General features: G+C 46.1%; 1 protein-coding gene across 5 annotated transcripts in view; it reads left to right on the plus strand.

The window, feature by feature from the left end:
- The window catches only part of stard3 (StAR-related lipid transfer (START) domain containing 3), a 33,056-nt gene extending 14,532 nt beyond the window's left edge, over positions 1-18,524 (plus strand). For all 5 annotated transcript variants that reach the window (XM_041173606.1, XM_041173611.1, XM_041173607.1 and 2 more), the window contains 9 exons: positions 118-216; positions 703-758; positions 4,937-5,029; positions 5,989-6,051; positions 9,688-9,783; positions 12,221-12,300; positions 14,715-14,819; positions 16,083-16,176; positions 17,042-18,524. In XM_041173606.1, the coding sequence (XP_041029540.1) occupies positions 118-216; positions 703-758; positions 4,937-5,029; positions 5,989-6,051; positions 9,688-9,783; positions 12,221-12,300; positions 14,715-14,819; positions 16,083-16,176; positions 17,042-17,152 (797 nt within the window). In that variant the 3' untranslated portion in view covers positions 17,153-18,524. The remainder of the gene's footprint in view (positions 1-117; positions 217-702; positions 759-4,936; positions 5,030-5,988; positions 6,052-9,687; positions 9,784-12,220; positions 12,301-14,714; positions 14,820-16,082; positions 16,177-17,041) is intronic.
- The last annotated feature ends 1,411 nt before the right edge of the window (positions 18,525-19,935 follow it).

The following is a 19,935-nucleotide window of genomic DNA, read 5'->3' on the forward strand; positions in this document are numbered from 1 at the left end:
TTTATATTTTTACTTTTGGTTGCATTGTGTAGGTGAACGCTAAGGTCGCTTTGACCATGTTAATCTTTATTACCCCAGCTAATTGCCTGGATGTAATGTAATTTGTCTGTTTCACAGTTTACCAGACGACACACACACAGTCAGTGCATTCACCCCTTCTGTACCCAAGAGTTGTATCCGAGGGGCTGTTCTACTCTCCGCCAGAATCCTTTGCAGGTAGCTTATTGTGTGGCTGCTTCTCACTTCATAATATGAGCTTTGGTGAAGGACAGAGAAGGTGGCATAAGGCAGGTGGGGAAAGGGCATGTTGGATGCTGTGGGTTGAGTGAAACAGGGACGGCAGGGAGGGAGCATGGCTGTGAGGCAGCGGGGAGTGTGCAGGAAGAAGAAAGGATGGGGAAAGGGCAGGGTTGAGAGAGGCTGAAAAGAGGGAGAGGGCAGGTTGAGGATGGGGAAATTAGTATGTGTTTTAGGGTGCTTTGTCTGGCCTTATTGTTTTTGTAAATGTTTGTATTCATTGCCTCTGAAAAATACCAACTTCCTAAATATTAAGCTGTGGGCTGAATTGGCCAAGGATAGTTAAAGCCTATGTCTTATTCACTTATTCATCGAATGTTCCAGCACAAAAACAGGCCATTCAGTCCCTCATTGTGTGCTGGTATTTTTGTTCCACTCCTATTATAAACCTGCTTCACTTGACAGGCTCTGACGATGAGTTTGAAGGCGACAGTATTGAAAGGAGAGCAGTAACGCCTCAGGTAAGAGCTAATCATAAATGTTTAAACCAAATTCTGATGGGATAATAAACTGCAGTAAATGGTGGGGTGGGGGGGTGTGAGGCAGTTGGGAGAGGGAGCCTGATTCTGAGTTCCAGTACTGCTACTGTTTATTCTGTAAATCTTTCGCCCTCTTTCCACCCTACTTTCTCTTCCCCTTCCCCTGCGCCTCCACCTCCCCCCCTCAACTTCTTGCACCTACCTCCATCACCCCTTCTTCCCAACTTGCAGCATGTAATCTCACAGGAGAGACAAAATAAACAGTAAGACAAAAAAAAACAATTTTAGATCATGAACTCTCTCCTCCATCCCCACCCCCTTTCCGATCCCCCGCTTTTTTTTCCAATAATTTATATAGATTTTTCTTTTCCCACCTATTTCCATTATTTTTAAATGTATTTCCATCCATTGTTTTGTCTCTACCTTTTAACCTTTTTTGATTCCTTCACCCCACCCCACTAGAGCTATCTGTACCTTGTTTGTCCTGCTTTCTAACCTTAATTAGCACATTCCTTAGATAATATCACCACCTTCAACACCTCTTTGTCCTTTTGTCTGTGACATCTTTTGATTATCTCCACCCATCACTGGCCCTCTATCCAGCTCTACTTGTCCCACCCCCACTTATATTTCACCTCTCTTCTATTTTTACTTAGTTCTGTTGAAGGGTCATTCAGACTCGAAATGTTAACTGTGTTCCTCTGCGCAAATGCTGCCAGACCTGCTGAGTTTTTCCAGCTATTTTTGTTTTCATCTGGTTCACTAATGTCCTTTAGGGAAGGAAACCTGCCATCCTTACCCAGTCTGGCCTGCATGTGACTCCAAACTCACAGCAAAGTGAAATAAAAAAAGAAAATGCTAGAAAAAGTCAGCAAGTATGATAGCATTTGTGGAGAGAGAAAGAGTTAACATTTCGAGTCCATATAACTCTTCAGAGCTAAAGGGAAGTAGAAATGTGAAGAACAGAAGGTCAGCGATAGGTGGGGGCTAAGGAGAGATTGACAAAGATGTCATTGGCAAAAAGACAAAGGGAGTGTTAATGGTAGTGATAAGGGCTAAAAAAGGTGCTGATAGTGGCATAAAGGTGACAAAGCAGAATGTGTTGATAAGGATAACAAGGGTAAGCGCTCTGTGAAAGCACAATATGGAACAAGTAACAGATTGGCCAGGTGGGGTGGGGGGAAGAGGATAGAAAAAGGAGATAAACAATGAATAAAAATAAGCAGATAAAAAATAAAAATTAGTTTTAAAAAGGGATGAAAAGGGGGTATAGATAGAGGAGAGAGTTCATGGTCTGAAGTTGTTGAACTCAATGTTAAGTCTGGAAGGCTGTAAAGTGCCTAATCGGAAGATGAGGTGCTGTTCCTCCAGTTTGCGTTGGGCTTCACTGGAACATTGCCGCCGGCCAAAGGAGGACATGAGAGCAGGGTGGTGTGTTGAATTGACAAGCCACAGGAAGGTCTGGGTCATGCTTGTGAACTGAGTGACGGTATTCCGCAAGTCAGCCAATCTAGGTTTAGTCTCCCAGTGTAGAGGAGACTGCATTGGGAGCAGCGAATGCAGTAGACCAAATTGAAGGAGGTGCAAGTGAAGCGCTGCTTCACCTGAAAGGAATGTTTGAGCCCTTGAATGGTAAGGAGGTAGAGGGACAGGTGTTGCACCTTCTGCCATTACATGGAAAGGTGCCGTTGGAAGGGGAAGAGGAGTGGACTAGGGTGTCCTGGAGGAAACGGCATCTATGGAATGCTGACGGGGGTGGTGGTGAGGGGAAGATGTGTTTGGTGGTGCCATCATGCTGGAGTTGGCAGAAGATGATCCTTTGAATGTGGAGGCTGGTGGGGTGAAAAGTAAGGACAAGGGGAACCCTATCATGGCTCTAAGAGGGAGGGGAAGGTGTGAGGGCAGAGGCATGGGAGATGAGTCAGCTGTGGCTGAGGGCCCTGTCAACCACAGTGGGTGGGAAACCTCAGTTAAGGAAGAAGGAAGACAGAAGTGCCCTTTCGGAAAGTGGCATCATTGTTACAGATGCGACGGAGGCGAAGGAATTGGGAGAATGGGATGGAGTCCTTCCAGGAAGCAGGATGTGAGGAGCTGTAGTCGAGGTAGCTGTGGGAGTCGGTAGGCTTGTAATGAATATTGGTGGACAGTCTATTACCAGAAATGGAGACAGAGAGGCCAAGGAAGGGAAGTGTTGGAGATGGACCATGTAAAGGTGATAGAGGGGGGGAAATTGGAAGCAAAATTGATCAATTTTTCCAGATCCAGACAAGAGCATGAAGCGGCACCAGAACATTCATCGATGTACCGGAAAGAGTTGTGGGAGGGGGCCTGAGTAGGACTGGAACAAGGGATGTTCCACATACTCCATAAAGAGACAGGCATAGCTGGGGCCCAAGCAGGCACCCATAGCCACACCTTTTACTTGGAGGAAGTGAGACAAGTTTAAGGAAAAATTGTTCAGTGAGAGAACACATTCAGCCAGATGGAGGAGAGTGGAGGCGAATGGGGATTGTTTGGGCCTTTGTTCGAGGAAGAAATGGAGAGCCCTCAGACCATCCTAGTCGGGGATGGAGGGGTAGAGGGATTGGACGTCCATGGTGAAGAGGAGGCGGTTGGGGCCAGGGAACTGGAAATTGTTGAAATGATGTAGAGTGTCGGAGGAATCGCAGATGTAGGTGGGAAGAGACTGGACAAGGGGAGAGAGAATGGAGTCAAGACAGGAAGAAATGAGTTCCGCTGGGCAGAAACAGGCTCTCACAATCGGCCAACTGGGACAGTCCTGTTTGTGGATTTTGGGAAGGAGGTGGAAGCGGGCTGCCTGGGGTTGGGAGACTAAGAAGTTGGAAGCTGTAGAGGGAAGACCTCCAGAGGAGATGAGATCGGTGACAGTCCTGAAAACAATGGCTGGTGTTCAGTGGTGGGGTCATGGTCCAGGGGGAGGTAGGAGGAAGCGTCTGAGAGTTGGCATTCAGCCCCTGCGAGGTAGAGATCAATACGCTAGACAACAACAGCACCACCCTTGTCAGCAGGTTTGATAACAAAGTCAGGATTGGACCTTAGAGAACGGAGTGCGGCGAGCTCAAAAGGAGACAGGTTAGAGTGGGTGAGGGGAGTAGAGAAATTGAGACGACTGATGTCACGTTGACAGATCTCAATGAAAAGATCAAGAGCAGGTAAGAGGCCAGAGGGAGGGAGAATACTGGAGGCAGGTGAAAGGATCTGTTAAACGGGGGAGGGCTTCTGCCCAAAGAAGTGAGCACTGAGACAAAGGTGGCGGAAGAAGAGTGCAGCATCGTGCCGAGCCTGAAATTCGATGAGGTGAGGGCTTAAGGGTATGAGTCCGAGTCCCCAACCCCCCTAAATGGTATAAATTTCATCACATTTCTACTCCTCTAGCTCTGAAGAAGTCATACGAACTCGAAACTTAGCATCTGTGAGAGAGAAGCAGTTATCAGACCTGCTGAGTTTTTCTAGCACTTCCTGTTTTTATTTCAGATTTGCAGCATCTGCACTATTTTGCTTTTATCTTACAGCAATGTGGTTGACTCTTAACTGCCCTCTGAAATGGCCCAGCAAACTACTTAGTTCAAAGACAATTAGGGATGGGCAACAAATGATGGCCTTGCCATTGACACCCACATCCCATGAAAGAGTAAACAAAAAAAAACCCAAGATCAGTAAGCTGGGAGAGTCTTGAACATCCCACTTCAACCCCCTCAGTAGATCTCACAGACTGGGTGTGATCACTTGTTCTCTATATAATGCGATTTCTGCCTTGGTCCAGAACTGCTCCAGCTCCCTCTTGATGGTGATGCGTAGAATCCTCACCCATTCCACCACCTGGAAATACATTCCAGAGGTTCACTCAATCATTAAACATCTTCCACCAGAGTCACTGACCAGCACATCAAAAGAACCACTGACTGGGACGGGGAGGAAGGTCACTGGCCGGGACGGGGAGGGGGGTCACTGGCCGGGACGGGGAGGGGGGTCACTGGCCGGGACGGGGAGGGGGGTCACTGGCCGGGACGGGGAGGGGGGTCACTGGCCGGGACGGGGAGGGGGTCACTGGCCGGGACGGGGAGGGGGGTCACTGGCCGGGACGGGGAGGGGGGTCACTGGCCGGGACGGAGAGAGTCACTGATGTTTTCTTTCTGCAGGAGAAGGAGTACGTGCGTCAGGGTCAAGAGGCAATGAAAGTGATGGAACAAATACTAGGGCAGGAGCAGCACTGGAAGTTTGAGAAAGCGAATGTGAGTAACTGGTTGTGAGCTTGTTCAGAAGCCTCTGCTTTACACTTTCTCGGTCTATTATGTGTGTTTTACAGCAGGATGTTTGACTTTTCACAGACTTTCTGTACAGCACCCACAGATGTAACTGTTAAACAATTCAAATTCCTGAAGTCGTGCTTATAAGGTGCACAAATGCAGAGCTCCTTTCTGTCCTGGGCAGGCTGATGGTGGAATTTAATTTGTTAACGGCCATAGAATCACTAATATTAATTTTCCAAATAAAAAGCCCATGTTAAATCTCAAAATCTTTAATTGCAATGGAACAGTTTAAACTATTCCATTGTTTGTGTTTAAATGTGTTGCCTGCCAATCCCTCCGAGTTCTTCTTGTGCTGCAACTTCCTGAACTCTCAGACATGTCACTGGCCAACCAACTCCATTGGAGCTGCTTGGTGTGATCAACACAGGGTTAGTGAAGGTTCGCCCAATTCAGGTGGCATCTAGAGTGGCCTGAAGGGAATTTGTGTTCACTCCAAGAATGTCAGTCAGAAATCAGACAGGAGGTCTGACTATTTTGTTGGTTGACCTGGGCATTCTGGGTGAGGAATTAATATGAACCCCTTGATTTGATCGCAGCTTCTCATTCACTCCTGAATATATATTGCCCTAAATGTAAGTTACTTATTTGCTTTGGAAGTTAAGCTCCCATGTGGTGATGCTTGTCAGGATTCGGGTCTGGAGCATGGATGGAATATTTATCACAATGTGGTCTTGTTTGTGGTCTAAATAAGTCCAGAGACCAGTCAGACAGTGATTGCTGTTTGGTGTATGAAGTTTGCAGATTGCATGGAGTCTGTTTGTGACTCCAGTTCTGAAGTCTCTTTCAGTTACATTCTCTTGTGCAACTGACAGTGTATGATGAATAAGAAGAGGAAAGTGTGAGGTTTGAAGAATCTTGTTAATCTGGAATCTCTGTTACAGGATAACAGTGATGTTGTTTACACGTTTGAAATTCCATATCACGGCAAGAGTTTCATTCTGAAGGTAAGAACTTTGATGTTGAAGTGCAGCAATAGGACAGGGGCTCCCTGGGCCTGAGGGAAGTGAATTTACTCAAGGGAGAAATTCATTAAACAGAAAATCTTCCTAGATTCTCCTTCAGCAGCAGCACCTTTAAAGTTTAAGTATGAACAGACTGACTCAGGCCCATCTGTGCAGAATCAATAAAGAAATCTGTTCCCTTTAAATTTGCCTCTGTGCAGCAGCTTTTCCATGAGAAAGTTGATGTTGGTACTGCACCTGTGATAAACTCGCTCATTTGCTAGGGTTTGCTTCCATAGGTACTGCCAACATTTATCCCGCCCTCCATCACGTTCTATCCTGCTCCTTCAATCACTCCTACTCTCCACCGCCTGTTAGTAAACACTCTGAAGCCTGGGTGCAAGGAGGAAGTTGGAGGATGAATGGAGAGTGGAAGACAATGGCATGTAATACTGAGGCAGTACTGTGGAGTGATCATGCACTGATAATCCAGTGTTTGTACCTGGCACCTAGCAAAACTAGATATTGCAATATTTCAGACATTGACCATTGTTCCAGGACTTGGGGTTAAGTTGGGGGCAGACTGCTAGGATGGAAGTCTCCTGTGAAATGTGTTTAGTAATTTCAGTTTCAGTTCCCAGTAGGAATGACTCAACAAAAAACAGCAGTAACTCAGTCAGAGCAACCACAGGGTGGCTGGTGTAGAAATACAAACGTTTCTCATTGGTGCAGTGAAGAGATGGTGCTGCTGATGTAGAAAACTTGGGAGTTTTTCACTGTATCTAACCCCATGCTGTACCTCCCCTGAAAGTCACAGAATTGTTACAGTGCAGAAGGAAGCCATTCGGCCCATTGTGTTTGCACTGGCTCTCCAAATGAGTATTATGACCTAGTGCCATTCTCCTGACTTTTAGCTGTACCCTTGCACATTGTTTCTATTAAAATAATCATCTAATGCCCTCTTGAATACCTCAATTGAACCTGCCTCCACCAGACTTCCAGGCAGGGCATTCCAGACTTGAAAAACTCGCTGTGTGAAAAAGTTTTTTCTCATTGCATTTGCTTCTTTTGCAAATCACTTTAAATCTGTGCCCTCTCGTTCCCAATTCCTTGACAAGCGGGAACAGTTTCTCCCTATCTACTCCATCGAGCCCCCTCATGATTTTGAACACCTCTATTAAATCTCCTCTTAACCTTCTCTTCAAGGAGAACAGCCCCAACCTCTCAAATCGATCTTCGTAACTGAAGTTTCTCCACATTTAAACCATTCTTGTAAACCTCTTCTACACTTTGTCTTCCTATAGTGTGGTGCCCAGAACTGTACACAATACACCAGCTGAGGTCTAACAAGTGGCTTATATAAACTCAGCATAACCTGCCTGCTCTTATACTCTATGCCCCTATTAATAAAGCCCAGGATACTATAGGCTTTATTAACTGCTCTCTCCACCTGTCCTGCCACCTTCAATGATCTATGCACATATACACCCAGGTCCCTTTGCTTCAGCACCCTTTTAAGAATTGTACCTCTTATTTTATATTGTCTGTCTATGTTCTCCCTACCAAAATGCATCACCTCACACTACTCTGCCTTGAACTTCATCTGCCACCTATCCGTCCACTCCATCAACTTGTCTGTGTCCTTTTGAAGTTCTATACTGTCCTCCTCCTCAGGTTACAATGCTTCCAAGTTTTGTATCATCCGCAAACTTTGAAATTGTCCCCTGCACACCAAGATCTAGATCATTAATATATATCAGGAAAAGCAAGGGTCCCAATGTCGACTTCTGGGAAATTCCACCACAAACCTTCCTTCGGCCTAAGATATGTATCCATTGACTATTACCCTTGTTTCCTGTCACTCAACCAATTTCATATCCATGTTCCTACTGTCCCTTTTATTCCATGAGCTATAACTTTTCCATCAAGTCTGTTGTGTGGCACTGTATCGAATGCCTTTTGAAAGTCCATGTACACCACATCAACAGCATTACCCTCTCTATTACTTCTTCAAAAAACCCAGCAAGTTAGTTAAATACAATTGCCCCTTTAGAAATCCATGCTGGCTCTTCCTAATCAACCCACATTTTTCCATGTGACCACTAATTCTATCCCAAATAATTTTCTCTAGAAACTTTCCCTCCAATGAAGGTAAACTGACTGGTCTGTAACTGCTGGGCTTATCCTCACAATCTTTTTTGAACAAGGGCATAACGTTTGCAATTCTCCAGTCCTCTGGCACCTCCCTGAGTCTAGGGAAGTCTGAAAGATTATGGCCAATGCCCTTGCAATTTCCAGTCTTACTTTCTTCAATATCCTTGCAACTCATCTGGTCCCGGTGCCTTGTCAAATTTAAGTACCGACAGTCTGTTCAACACTTACTCATTATCAATTTGAACCCTTCTAGTGATAGAGTTTTCTCGTTTGGCACCGTGGCCTCAGTAGCACCTGCTTCCTTGGTAAAGACAGATGCAAAGTATTCATTTAACACCTCCTATGCTCCCTGCCTCCATGTGTAAATCCCCTTTTTGGTCCCTAATCAGCCCTACTCCTCCTTTTACCACCCTTTTACTATTTATATGCCTATAGAAGATTTTGGGATTCCCCTTTATGTTGGCTGCCAGTATTTCCTCATATTCCCTCTTTGCTTCTCTAATAAGCTTTTTTCACCTCTCCTCTGAACCTTCTGTATTCCTCTTGTTCTCAATTGCATTTTCTACCTGTCATAAGCACACTTTTCCTTCTTTATTTTAATTTGTATCTCCTCTTTCATCCAGGGAGCTCTGGATTTGTTTGCCCTACCTTTATCTTATTAGGGAATGTACCTTGACTGTGCCCAAACCGTTTCTTCTTTGAAAGAAGCCCATTGTTCAGATACAGTTTTCCCCACCAGCCTTTGGTTCCAGTATATCCGGCCCAACTCCGTTCTTGCCCCATTGATGCCAGCACTCCACCAGTGTTTGATGGGGACAGTGTGGAGGGAGTTTTATTCTGTATCTAACCACGTGCTGCACCTGTCCTGGAAACGTTTGATGGGGACAGTGTAGAGGGAGCTTTATTTTGTATCTAAACCTGTGCTGCACCTGTCCTGGGAGTGTTTCATGGGCACAGTGTAGAGGGAGCTTTATTCTGTATCTAACCCTGTGCTGTACCTGTCCTGAGAGTGTTTGATGGGGACAGTGTAGAGGGAGCTTTATTCTGTATCTAATCCCGTGCTGCACCTGTCCTGAGATGCCAACACTTCCCTCATTTTGATGATCATGCAAAACAAAAGGCCATAGAATTAAAATTCCAGAATTTAGGCATTCCTGATGGTTGAGGCTGAGTTTCACACCAAACCATACAATTCCCCACTGAGCCATGCTTGGCCATATCAGCGGAGTTTGTGGACTGGATCAGTCTGAGGATTACTTGTTTTCTACTGCATGTTAGCCTGATGAAGAAGGTGTCTCATCAGAACGCAACAGCACAGAGGTCAATTGATTGGTCATTGGGACATACAGCTTTAATTTGTTTGATCAACTTCATAGTGTATCCAGGGCCTAGCAACGCAGCCACCTCCGCTGTAACCTGGTCTGTGTCCACATTCCCGAAGCTAGGAGGCTGTGATGTCATTGTTAATGTGTTTTTCTCCTTCAGGCTTTCCTGCAATGCCCTGCGGAGCTGGTATACCAGGAGGTCATTCTTCAACCTGAGAAATTGGTCGTTTGGAACAAAACAGTTACTGTTTGTCAGGTACCCCTGTTATCTGTAATCTCGCATCTCCTGGAAATGGTTAATTCCAGTGCTGCGGTTCTGCTGAAAAGAGTTAATCCATCCTAAACTTTAAGAGGCATTGGGAATTGAGGGAAACAGTGCCGATCATTCAGAATTTATAAATTGTTCGAGCAATGCTCCCTGCAGTGGAGGTTGCTGGCGCCCACAAGCAGTCTGCAGCCTGATGGTGAGACACCTTCAGGTCTCAGATTTTCTTAATCTGGATGTTAACTTTGCCAAGTCATTCACCAATCCTGCCTTTGATTCATTATCATTCTTTCAGTGCCTACTAAGATCGTAGTTTGAGTTCGTTAAGATAAAAGCAAAATACTGCGGATGCTGGAAATCTGACACAAAAACAGAAAATGCTGGAAAAACTCAGGCCTGACAGCATCTATGGAGAGAAAAAGTGTTAGTTTTTCGAGTCTGTATGACCCTTCTTCAGAGAGTCAGGATGTGAAACTGTATCCCAGAGAGAGTTGGTGTGTGTGGAACTGTATACCAGAGAGAGTCGGTGTGTGTGGAACTGTATCCCAGATAGAGTCGGTGTGTGTGGAACTGTATCCCAGAGAGAGTCGGTGTGTGTGGAACTGTATCCCAGAGAGAGTCGGTGTGTGTGGAACTGTATCCCAGAGAGAGTCGGTGTGTGTGGAACTGTATCCCAGAGAGAGTCGGTGTGTGTGGAACTGTATCCCAGAGAGAGTCGGTGTGTGTGGAACTGTATCCCAGAGAGAGTCGGTGTGTGTGGAACTGTATCCCAGAGAGAGTCGGTGTGTGTGGAACTGTATCCCAGAGAGAGTCGGTGTGTGTGTGGAACTGTATCCCAGAGAGAGTCGGTGTGTGTGTGGAACTGTATCCCAGAGAGAGTCGGTGTGTGTGGAACTGTATCCCAGAGAGAGTCGGTGTGTGTGGAACTGTATCCCAGAGAGAGTCGGTGTGTGTGGAACTGTATCCCAGAGAGAGTCGGTGTGTGTGGAACTGTATCCCAGAGAGAGTCGGTGTGTGTGGAACTGTATCCAGAGAGAGTCGGTGTGTGTCAAACTGTATCCCAGAGAGAGTCAGTGTGCGTGGAACTGTACCCCAGTGAGAGTCAGCGTGCGTGGAACTGTACCCCAGTGAGAGTCAGCGTGTGTGGAACTGTACCCCAGTGAGAGTCAGCGTGTGTGGAACTGTACCCCAGTGAGAGTCAGCGTGTGTGGAACTGTACCCCAGTGAGAGTCAGCGTGTGTGGAACTGTACCCCAGTGAGAGTCAGCGTGTGTGGAACTGTACCCCAGTGAGAGTCAGCGTGTGTGGAACTGTACCCCAGGGAGAGTCAGCGTGTGTGGAACTGTACCCCAGTGAGAGTCAGCGTGTGTGGAACTGTACCCCAGAGAGAGTCAGTGTGTGTCAAACTGCATCCCAGAGAGAGTCGGTGTGTGTGGAACTATATCCCAGAGAGAGTCGGTGTGTGTGGAACTGTATCCCAGTGAGAGTCAGTGTGTGTGGAACTGTATCCCAGTGAGACTGAAAACGTTAATTCTGTTTTTCTCTCCACAGATTCTTTAAGACCTGCTGAGATTTTCCAGCATTTTCTGTTTTTCTTTCAGTTTGAATTCATTGTTCTTTCTCACTGGGATACATTTCCACAGTCACTGACTCTCACTGGGATACAGTTCCACACACACTGACTCTCACTGGGGTACAGTTCGACACACGCTGACTCTCACTGGGGTACAGTTCGACACACGCTGACTCTCACTGGGGTACAGTTCGACACAAGCTGACTCTTACTGAGGTACAGTTCGACACAAGCTGACTCTCACTGGGGTACAGTTCGACACACGCTGACTTTCACTGGGGTACAGTTCGACACACGTTGACTTTCACTGGGGTACAGTTCGACACACGCTGACTCACTGGGGTACAGTTCGACACACGCTGACTTTCACTGGGGTACAGTTCGACACATGCTGACTCTCACTGGGGTACAGTTCGACACGCTGACTCTCACTGGGGTACAGTTCAACACACGCTGATTCTCACTGGGATGGTTTCCCGCACACTGACACTCACTGGGATGGTTTCCCACACACTGACACTCACTGGGATACAATTCAACACATACTGACACTCACTGGGGTACAGTTCAACACATACTGACTCTCACCTGGGTACAGTTCCACAGGTTCATTCTGAATAAGAGTTTGCCAGTTACTTGTTGATAAAGTCCCATTCTTAAGTAGCAAAAGGTTGCTCATGTGTCGCTGGGTCTTCAGCTCCAGTCTAAATGAAGCTTATCAGAGTCTCCAAATTCAGTGTTTAACTATGTTTTTGTAGAGTCTGGTCACTACTTCAATTGATGGGGTTTGGAGTAAAGGGAAGACACATGGATTGCGGGTGGCACCTGCAGTTCTGATCCTATAATTGTTTTGCAGGTTCTCCAACGGGTTGATGACAACACTCTAATCACCTATGATGTTGCTGCTGGAGCTGCTGGAGGGGTCGTTTCTCCCAGGTCAGATTAGCAGAATTTAATATGTCATGTTTTTGACAACTGTTTGCTGATTGCATCGCATCAGTTCCACTCACAGTCCCTTGGATAATAAAGCAGTCCCCACCTGCATGTTGCAAGACTTGGATGACATTCAGGCTTGGGCTGATAAGCGACAAGTAACATTCGTGTCACAGAAGTGTCAGCCAATGACCATCTCCAACAAGAGAGAATCCAACCATTGCCTCTTGACATTCAATGGCATTACCATCACTGAATCTCCCACTATCAACATCCTGGGGTGACCATTGACCAGAAATTGAACTGGACTCGCCATATAAATACTGTGGCTACAAGAGCAGGTCAGAGACTAGGAATCCTGCGACGAGTAACTCACCCCCCACTCGCCAAAGCCTGTCCAGCATCTACAAGGCACCAGTCAGGAGTGTGTTGGAATATTCTCTGCTTGGGTGAATAAGTGCAGCTCCAACACTCGAAGCTCAGCTTTTTCCGGGGAAAGCAGTCTGCTCAATCAGGTGCCCACCCACAATTAACTTACAAATCCACTGTCCAGCACTGTCACACAGTGGCAGCAGAGTGTACCATCTACAAGATACATTGCAGCAACTCACCAAGGGGCTCCTTTGACAGCATCTTCCAAACCTGTGACCTCTACCACCTTGAAAAACAATGGCAGCAGATGCATGAGAACACCAGCATCTGCAACTTCTTCTCTAGGTCATATACCACCCTGACTTGGATGTGTATAGACCTTACCACACAGACTGCAGTGGCTCGAGAAAAAGACTGACTAGTACCTTCTAAAGGGCAACTAAGGATAGGCAGTAAATGCCAGCTTGCCAGGGATGCCCACTTCCTGAGAATGAATTTTAGAAAAAGAATCCTGGTTCTTGACCAGTGACCTTGAAAAGCAGCAATGTGAAACATCATTCCTGCTGCCACTTGTTGGGGACTGAGTCTATCGGTGATGAAATGCATCTGAGCCGCAATAATCCATCCCCATTGATTGAGTCTCTAAACTTTCCCACACGGAGACAGACCCTATTCCCCTAAATGCAGAAAGCTGGGGTGCAGTGTGATGTGAGCTAGGTCTTGGAGCCTCTCCAGTGTGCTCCAGGTGGGGCTGGAGCAAGGTCCCCTTTCAAATTTAGTTGCTGTACATGGCCCATGTGTCTGTTTAAGTTTTTTTTTTGCTTGATTACCTTTCAGGTTCCTGTGCAGCCACACACCTGCATAGCTTAGCATGAGCACAATGGATGGGACTGATGTTTTTGTTGGAATTTAACTGATTATCCTTAGAATGCAGCAGTCCATCACATTGGTTATCTCCCTGTGACTGATCTAGCCAGGGTCATTAGTTTATTGAGTTATCTGAAGCCATATGCAGATGACCCAGCTCTTGCACCAACAGTTAATTCCTTCCGGTTTTCATTGGTGAGTTAGGTTGGCTGTTAGTTCTTTACAGCAGCCTGGTGCTGGTACTGAATATAAGATCTGCCACCAAAGCCCTGGTCCCAACCCTCCATCATTGGCTATATGGAAATATCCTAACCTCTGAGAGACCCCTTGCCTCTACTCACACCAAAAGGTTGTGCTTCTAGAGTCAGCTAACTCTGGTGTCTCACACACAGGCAAGCATAGTCTCACAAGTGAATGCAGTGACAAGCGATCACATAGGTATAGGCTGTGTACACAGATACACACAGGCATAGACAGGTGCACATGGAAACACATGCGCACACAAATATATGCACACACTCTGATTCTGTCTGGCTAAATTTTTGACTTTTCTGCCTTTCTCTGCTGAAGTTCTGATGGTCTGAGAGCCTGGGCGTTAGTTCCAGGCATTGTCATTCCAACTAACATCCTTTGTGTTTAAATCTATGTTGGAAACCTGTTCAATTGTGGAATGCATCACAGCAAAGGTCACCTTCCTCCTTCCCCGCCATGGGTGTGTGTACGCACTTTCTATGGGGATCCGTGGAGAGCAGTCAGAAGCACGAATCTCGACTGATGTCTGCCCCCTGTCCTGGCCCAGGTTCTTTGACCTCCATACAGACAGGATGTTGTCAGCAGCTCTGCTGCAGATGCTGTATGTAGCCAGCAGAGCAGCTGACCAGACATCTTTTAAAGGGATAAGCACCCACGTTCCATATTTTCCAGGTTGTGTTAGCTGCTTTCCATGTGTTGAGGGCTGAGCAAATATCTCCAGTCATAGGCTTCGATACAGTTTCCAAAGGCCGAACATTGAATTGGGAGGAGTAGGCCACTCAGCCCCTCAAGCCTGCTCCACCATTCAGTAAGATCATGGCTGATCTGATTGTAACCATGGCTTGAGGCCATGATGTTTCTCCCTATTGTTGGAAAACCAAAGGCATGATAATTCTTTGTGTATAATGGTGATGATCAATTTGCAGAGACTTTGTGAATGTGCGTCGTATTGAGAGGAAGAAGGAGATGTACATTTCTTCAGGAGTGTCAACTACTCATGACACGAGACCTCCACAGAAAAAATATGTCAGGTACGAGGCAGCTGATTAAATCCAGTCACCAGGTGTTATTGTCTCAGGGTGATAAGAACATTAATACTAGGCCATGATGAAAAGTGCTAAAACCTAAAGCATATATACGAAGGGTATTTGGTGGAATGACACATGGAACATAGGAAAATAGGACGTAGAAGCAGGAGGAGGCCACTTGGTCCCTTGAGCTGGCTCCACCACTCAATAAGATCTTGGCGGAACTGGTTGTGGTCTGAGCTCCACTTTCCTGTCTGGCCCCCCCATAACCTTTGACTCCCCTGTCTATCAAAAATCTGCCTAGCACTGCCTTGAATAAATTGAATGACCTAATTATTTCTCTGCACTGACAGTCACCTGGGGAAGTGGAGGATACAGGCACAGTGCTGTACACAGACTCGGGGAAGCGGAGGATACAGGCACAGTGCTGTACACAGACTGGGGGAAGCGGGGGATACAGGCACAGTGCTGTACACAGACGGGGGGAAGCGGAGGATACAGGCACAGTGCTGTACACAGACTGGGGGAAGTGGAGGATACAGGCACAGTGCTGTACACAGACTGGGGGAAGTGGAGGAGACAGGCACAGTGCTGTACACAGACTGGAGGAAGCGGAGGATACAGGCACAGTGCTGTACACAGACTGTGGGAAGCAGAGGATACAGGCACAGTGCTGTACACAGACTGGGGGAAGTGGAGGATACAGACAGTGCTGTACACACGGGGAAGTGGAGGATCCAGGTACAGTGCTGTACACAGACTGGGAGAAGTGAAGGATACAGACAGTGCTGTGCACTTTGGGGGAAGTGAAGGATACAGACAATGCCGTACACACAGGGGGAAGTGGAGGATACAGGCACAGTGCTGTACACAGACAGAGAGAGAAGTGAAGGGTATGTGATGCCACAATGATTAGTGAAATTAATCAGCAGTGTGATTGGCGTCTGAGAAAAGTTTTTTTTAAACATTTATGCCTTTCTCAGTCAGTTAGCCAATGGAAAGTCAATGAGAAACACTAAACAAGAGTTGAGCCCACAGGTGGAGTGGTGCTGAAAGGAGAATATGTCTGTGTGAAGCCCTCGGGCTGCTAAGAATCACTTCACGTTTAAAATTACAGTATATTCTAATCCAGTTTGAGAGTGAGGAAAGCTTCACCCTGAAATCCTTTTACTGTCCAGAAGATGGTGGTGGTGTTCTGCATCTGTGTTGTGTTCCTGCTCTGTCAGTAATCAAGAGTTTTCACTAATCCCTTTAAATCTCTTGCAGAGGCGAGAATGGGCCGGGAGGGTTTGTGGTGCTGAAGTCTCCTCGGAATCCCAGTGTCTGCACCTTTGTTTGGATACTGAATACTGACCTAAAGGCAAGTGTTAAAGAGTCAGGGAGGGAGTACTTGACTGCGATAGATGGAGGTGGTGGGGCCATGGAGTTTGCAATGCTCATTGTGAAGGGCAGACAGCACGAACGTGTCTAGGGGCTAGATTGGGGTTTAAAAACTTTAGGCAACTTTCCCAGTTTATTCAACATCTAAACTGGGGCAACAAGGTATGTTACCAGATTTCTTTGCTAATACTGAAGGCTTCTGACACACTGTTTTCTGTTTCATGGATGGTGAACATGTTAGAATGAGAATGAGTGTCCACCTATTGAGGGTCCAGGGTCGAGGCTGGATTGGAAGTCATGTTCCTACTTGGAGCAGCACAGCTGACAGTGACACTAGCCAGAAAGTAGTAACATGGGGTGAGAGTGTGATTTTTTTTCCCCAAAGTAGTCACTATTTTCACACACTGCCCCCTGGTAAAGATGGACCTCCTTGTCTCATTCCCCCAGCCCCTCCTCTTCCTACCTCTCCCATCCCCACTCTTCTCCTCACCTCCCATCCCCAGCTCCCTTGGGGTTGTCGTGGTTACTAGAGATTAATTAGTAGTTGGTTTCTAGGCCATTCCTGGGCAACAGTTGCCAGTAGCTGTGCTGCTTCCCTACAGCTCCCTCTTCCTTGCAGCACTCCAACACTGCCCATTCCATTCAATAATCCTTTCTTCCAAGTAACGACCTTTCCTTTTTAAAGATTTCATGGGCTGTTCTCCAACAGTATTGACCATACACACGAAGTGAAATGTTGTGGTTGTGTTTAATCTCTGTTCGTTTAATGCAGTGGGCCCTGCGTTTGTAACTGTCCAGTCTTCTCCCTTTCCTGGGCTGTAACCTCCTGTCTGTTTCTCGAGCAGGGTCAGCTGCCCCGATACCTGATCCAGCAGAGCCTCGCAGTCACCATGTTCGAGTTCATCTCACACCTGAGGCAGCGAATCAGTGAGATATGTGAAACAGCACGTTCGTGACTGCACTGTGTAACATTGCATCAACTCCATCTGCAGGAGGTCCAAGTCAGCAATTAGAAACCAGGATCTACTTACTGTCTGAAGCGACATCCATTCATCTTTGTAAATATTCACTGAAAGACTTTTTTTAAAGTTATTCTTCACGTGGCTGCCCTGATTGAACAATCACACGAAGAACAAAAGAGAATTGAAATACATACTGAACATTTTTATTTTGGTATTATGCAATTTTTGTATTATGTTGCTTGAGCCCCGCACTGTAAAACCTGCTGCTCTGGAAGTTTTACACAGAGAAGCAAATGTTGCCTCTTTGAAGACAGCTCTGAGTTGTGCAGGTTCACTCAATGATGTAGGATTGAAATACTTGTTGCATCCATTAGGTGTTGCTGGTGAGGCAGTTGGCGATCAGCTGCTCCTGTTCCTAGTCAGAGCCAGTCATCAGGAGCCTGTGCCGCTGTGATCAGATGGTGTCCAGCGTTCCATTGCAGCAGGGGTTGGTCGATTCTCCTTTTTTGGGAGGTAGATCCATGAAACTAACTTTCTCTAGTGGCTAATAGCCATTTTTGTGGCTAAATGGGTAATTGTACCTGCCAGTGCGGAACTGAGCTCTGTGGCCCAGGAGAGTCTGGGCTTGGGGTGGGACTTAGCCTCGTGGTGGTGGTAGGGGTGGGGAGGAAGATCCAAAGTTCAATCCCTGCATTCTGCTGATCCCATGTTCCACACTGGGCTTTAGGCTTTCTGAGTTTCTGGGGGTCGGGGTGGAGAATCAGCTGGGAATCCTGCTCTTGATGACTATTGAGTGGCCTTTTAGAAAATGTGCGGAGATATCTTGTGACTGAAGGATCAGATATGATGTCCTCCAAGGTGGAATATCTTGCTGCCATTCACTAGACTGACCTTTGAATTCTGCATGTTTGAATGTGGAACTGGAGAAAGTGTGAATGAAGCCCATACTTGACAAGAGTCTGTGCTTTCAGGTGAGGTGAGGGTATGGTAGGCACAGCCATTACTTTGCCATTACCTGGGAAAACACACCGTCAGCAGTTCACCGTTGGGTGTGCAAAGTGACTTGTTACACTATTGTGGATGAAGGACTCTCTAATAGAGGTGTGATTGACTCGCTTTCTCATAGTTAACCCTGTTAATTCCTCATCTAGTCTCTACTTGCTTCCTGTCTCCAACATTTTCCACACACCCTCATCTGTTCCCAAGTTTTCTACACTGACTTGATGAATGGTGAAATGTTTTGTCCCAGGGCAGGACTGTGTTCTAAAAGGAATAGGATAACGTTTTAAAAGTGTTAAACCAAAATAAAGCCATAAACCTGTGTATTCTTTTTAACAAAAGATAAATGGCAGGTTATTTTACTTTACTGCCTGAAAGCTGTGTGGAAAAGTCTGTGATAGTCAAAAACAAATACACTCCATGCTCTCTTTTGTCCAGAGCCATCTTGGCAAAGTTGCACTCTAACCCTTCTCGACCCCATCACCAAATCAAAATCTCACAGCTCAGAAGGAGGCCATTTGGCCCATCGTGCCTGGTGCCGGTTCTTTGAAAGAGCTACCCAATTAGTCCCACTCTGTCCCTTGCTCTTTCCCCATTGTCCTGTAAATCTTTTGCCTTCAAGTATTTCTCCAATTGCCTTTTGAAAATTACTATTGAATCTGTTTCCACTGCTTTTTCAGGAAGTGTATTCCAGATCACCACAACTTACTGTGTAAAGACATTTCTTCTTATCTCCTCTGATTCTTTTGCCAGTTACCTTAAATCTATGTCCTCTGGTTACTGCTGCTCCTGCAACTGGAAACCGTTTCTCACTCTGTCAAATGCCTTCGTGATTTTAAACATTATTAAATCTTTTCTTAACCTTCCCTGCTGTAAGGAGTCTCTCCACCTAACTGAAGTCTGTCATCCCTGGTAGGTTTCTAGTAAATCTCTTCTGCAACTTCTCTGTTATCTTGACATCCTTTCTAATGTGTAGTGTCCAGAATTGGATACCAACCAGTGACTAATAAAGGTTTAGCATAACTCCCTTGCTTTCATACACTAAGCCTCTCTTTTCAAAGCCAAGAACCATGTCTGCTTTTTTAAACGGGCTTCTCAACTTGTCCTGACATCTTCAAATGTGTGTACGTATACCCACTGATCCCTCAGTTCATGTTCCTCCTTTGAAATTGTTTTGTTTAGTTATATTGCCTCTCCTCGTTCTTCCTACTAAAGGTCAACAGCTCACATTTCTCTACATTCAATTGCACTTGCCGTGTATCACCCCATTTCCCCAGTCTGCCTGATGCTCCTGAAGTCTGTTAATGTCCTCATCTTTCACCGCACTTTTGAGTTTTGTGTCATCTGCAAACTTTGGATTTAGTTCCATTTTCTCTCCACCAGTTGATTCTTTGCCCAGCTGTGCCATATTTTACACAGTAAATGTCCTAGAAACAGCATACAGGAAGTTCCACAAAGCGCTGTCACTTTATTTGTCTCTACATTGTTTCTACCTGGAGGAAGTGGTTTTATAAAAAAAGGCTTGTAAGGCTGTCGAATGCACCACTAGAGTCCTGGTTAATGTCAAAGAAAAGGTTTGACGAGTGGCTGAAGGAAAGAGGAGAAAAGCAAAATGCTGCAGATGTTGGAAATCTGAAATGGAAAATACTGAGCAGACCAGGGAGTATCTAGAGAGAAACAAAGTTAACGTTTCGGATTAATGATCTTTTGTCAGCAGTGGAGAATAAAGGGGCGTGGGAACATGGGAGCAGGATGCCGCTCAGATGGAGGATAAACAG

Source organism: Carcharodon carcharias, chromosome 23 (genome assembly GCF_017639515.1).
Source record: "Carcharodon carcharias isolate sCarCar2 chromosome 23, sCarCar2.pri, whole genome shotgun sequence".
In the NCBI taxonomy this organism is placed as follows: domain Eukaryota; kingdom Metazoa; phylum Chordata; class Chondrichthyes; order Lamniformes; family Lamnidae; genus Carcharodon; species Carcharodon carcharias.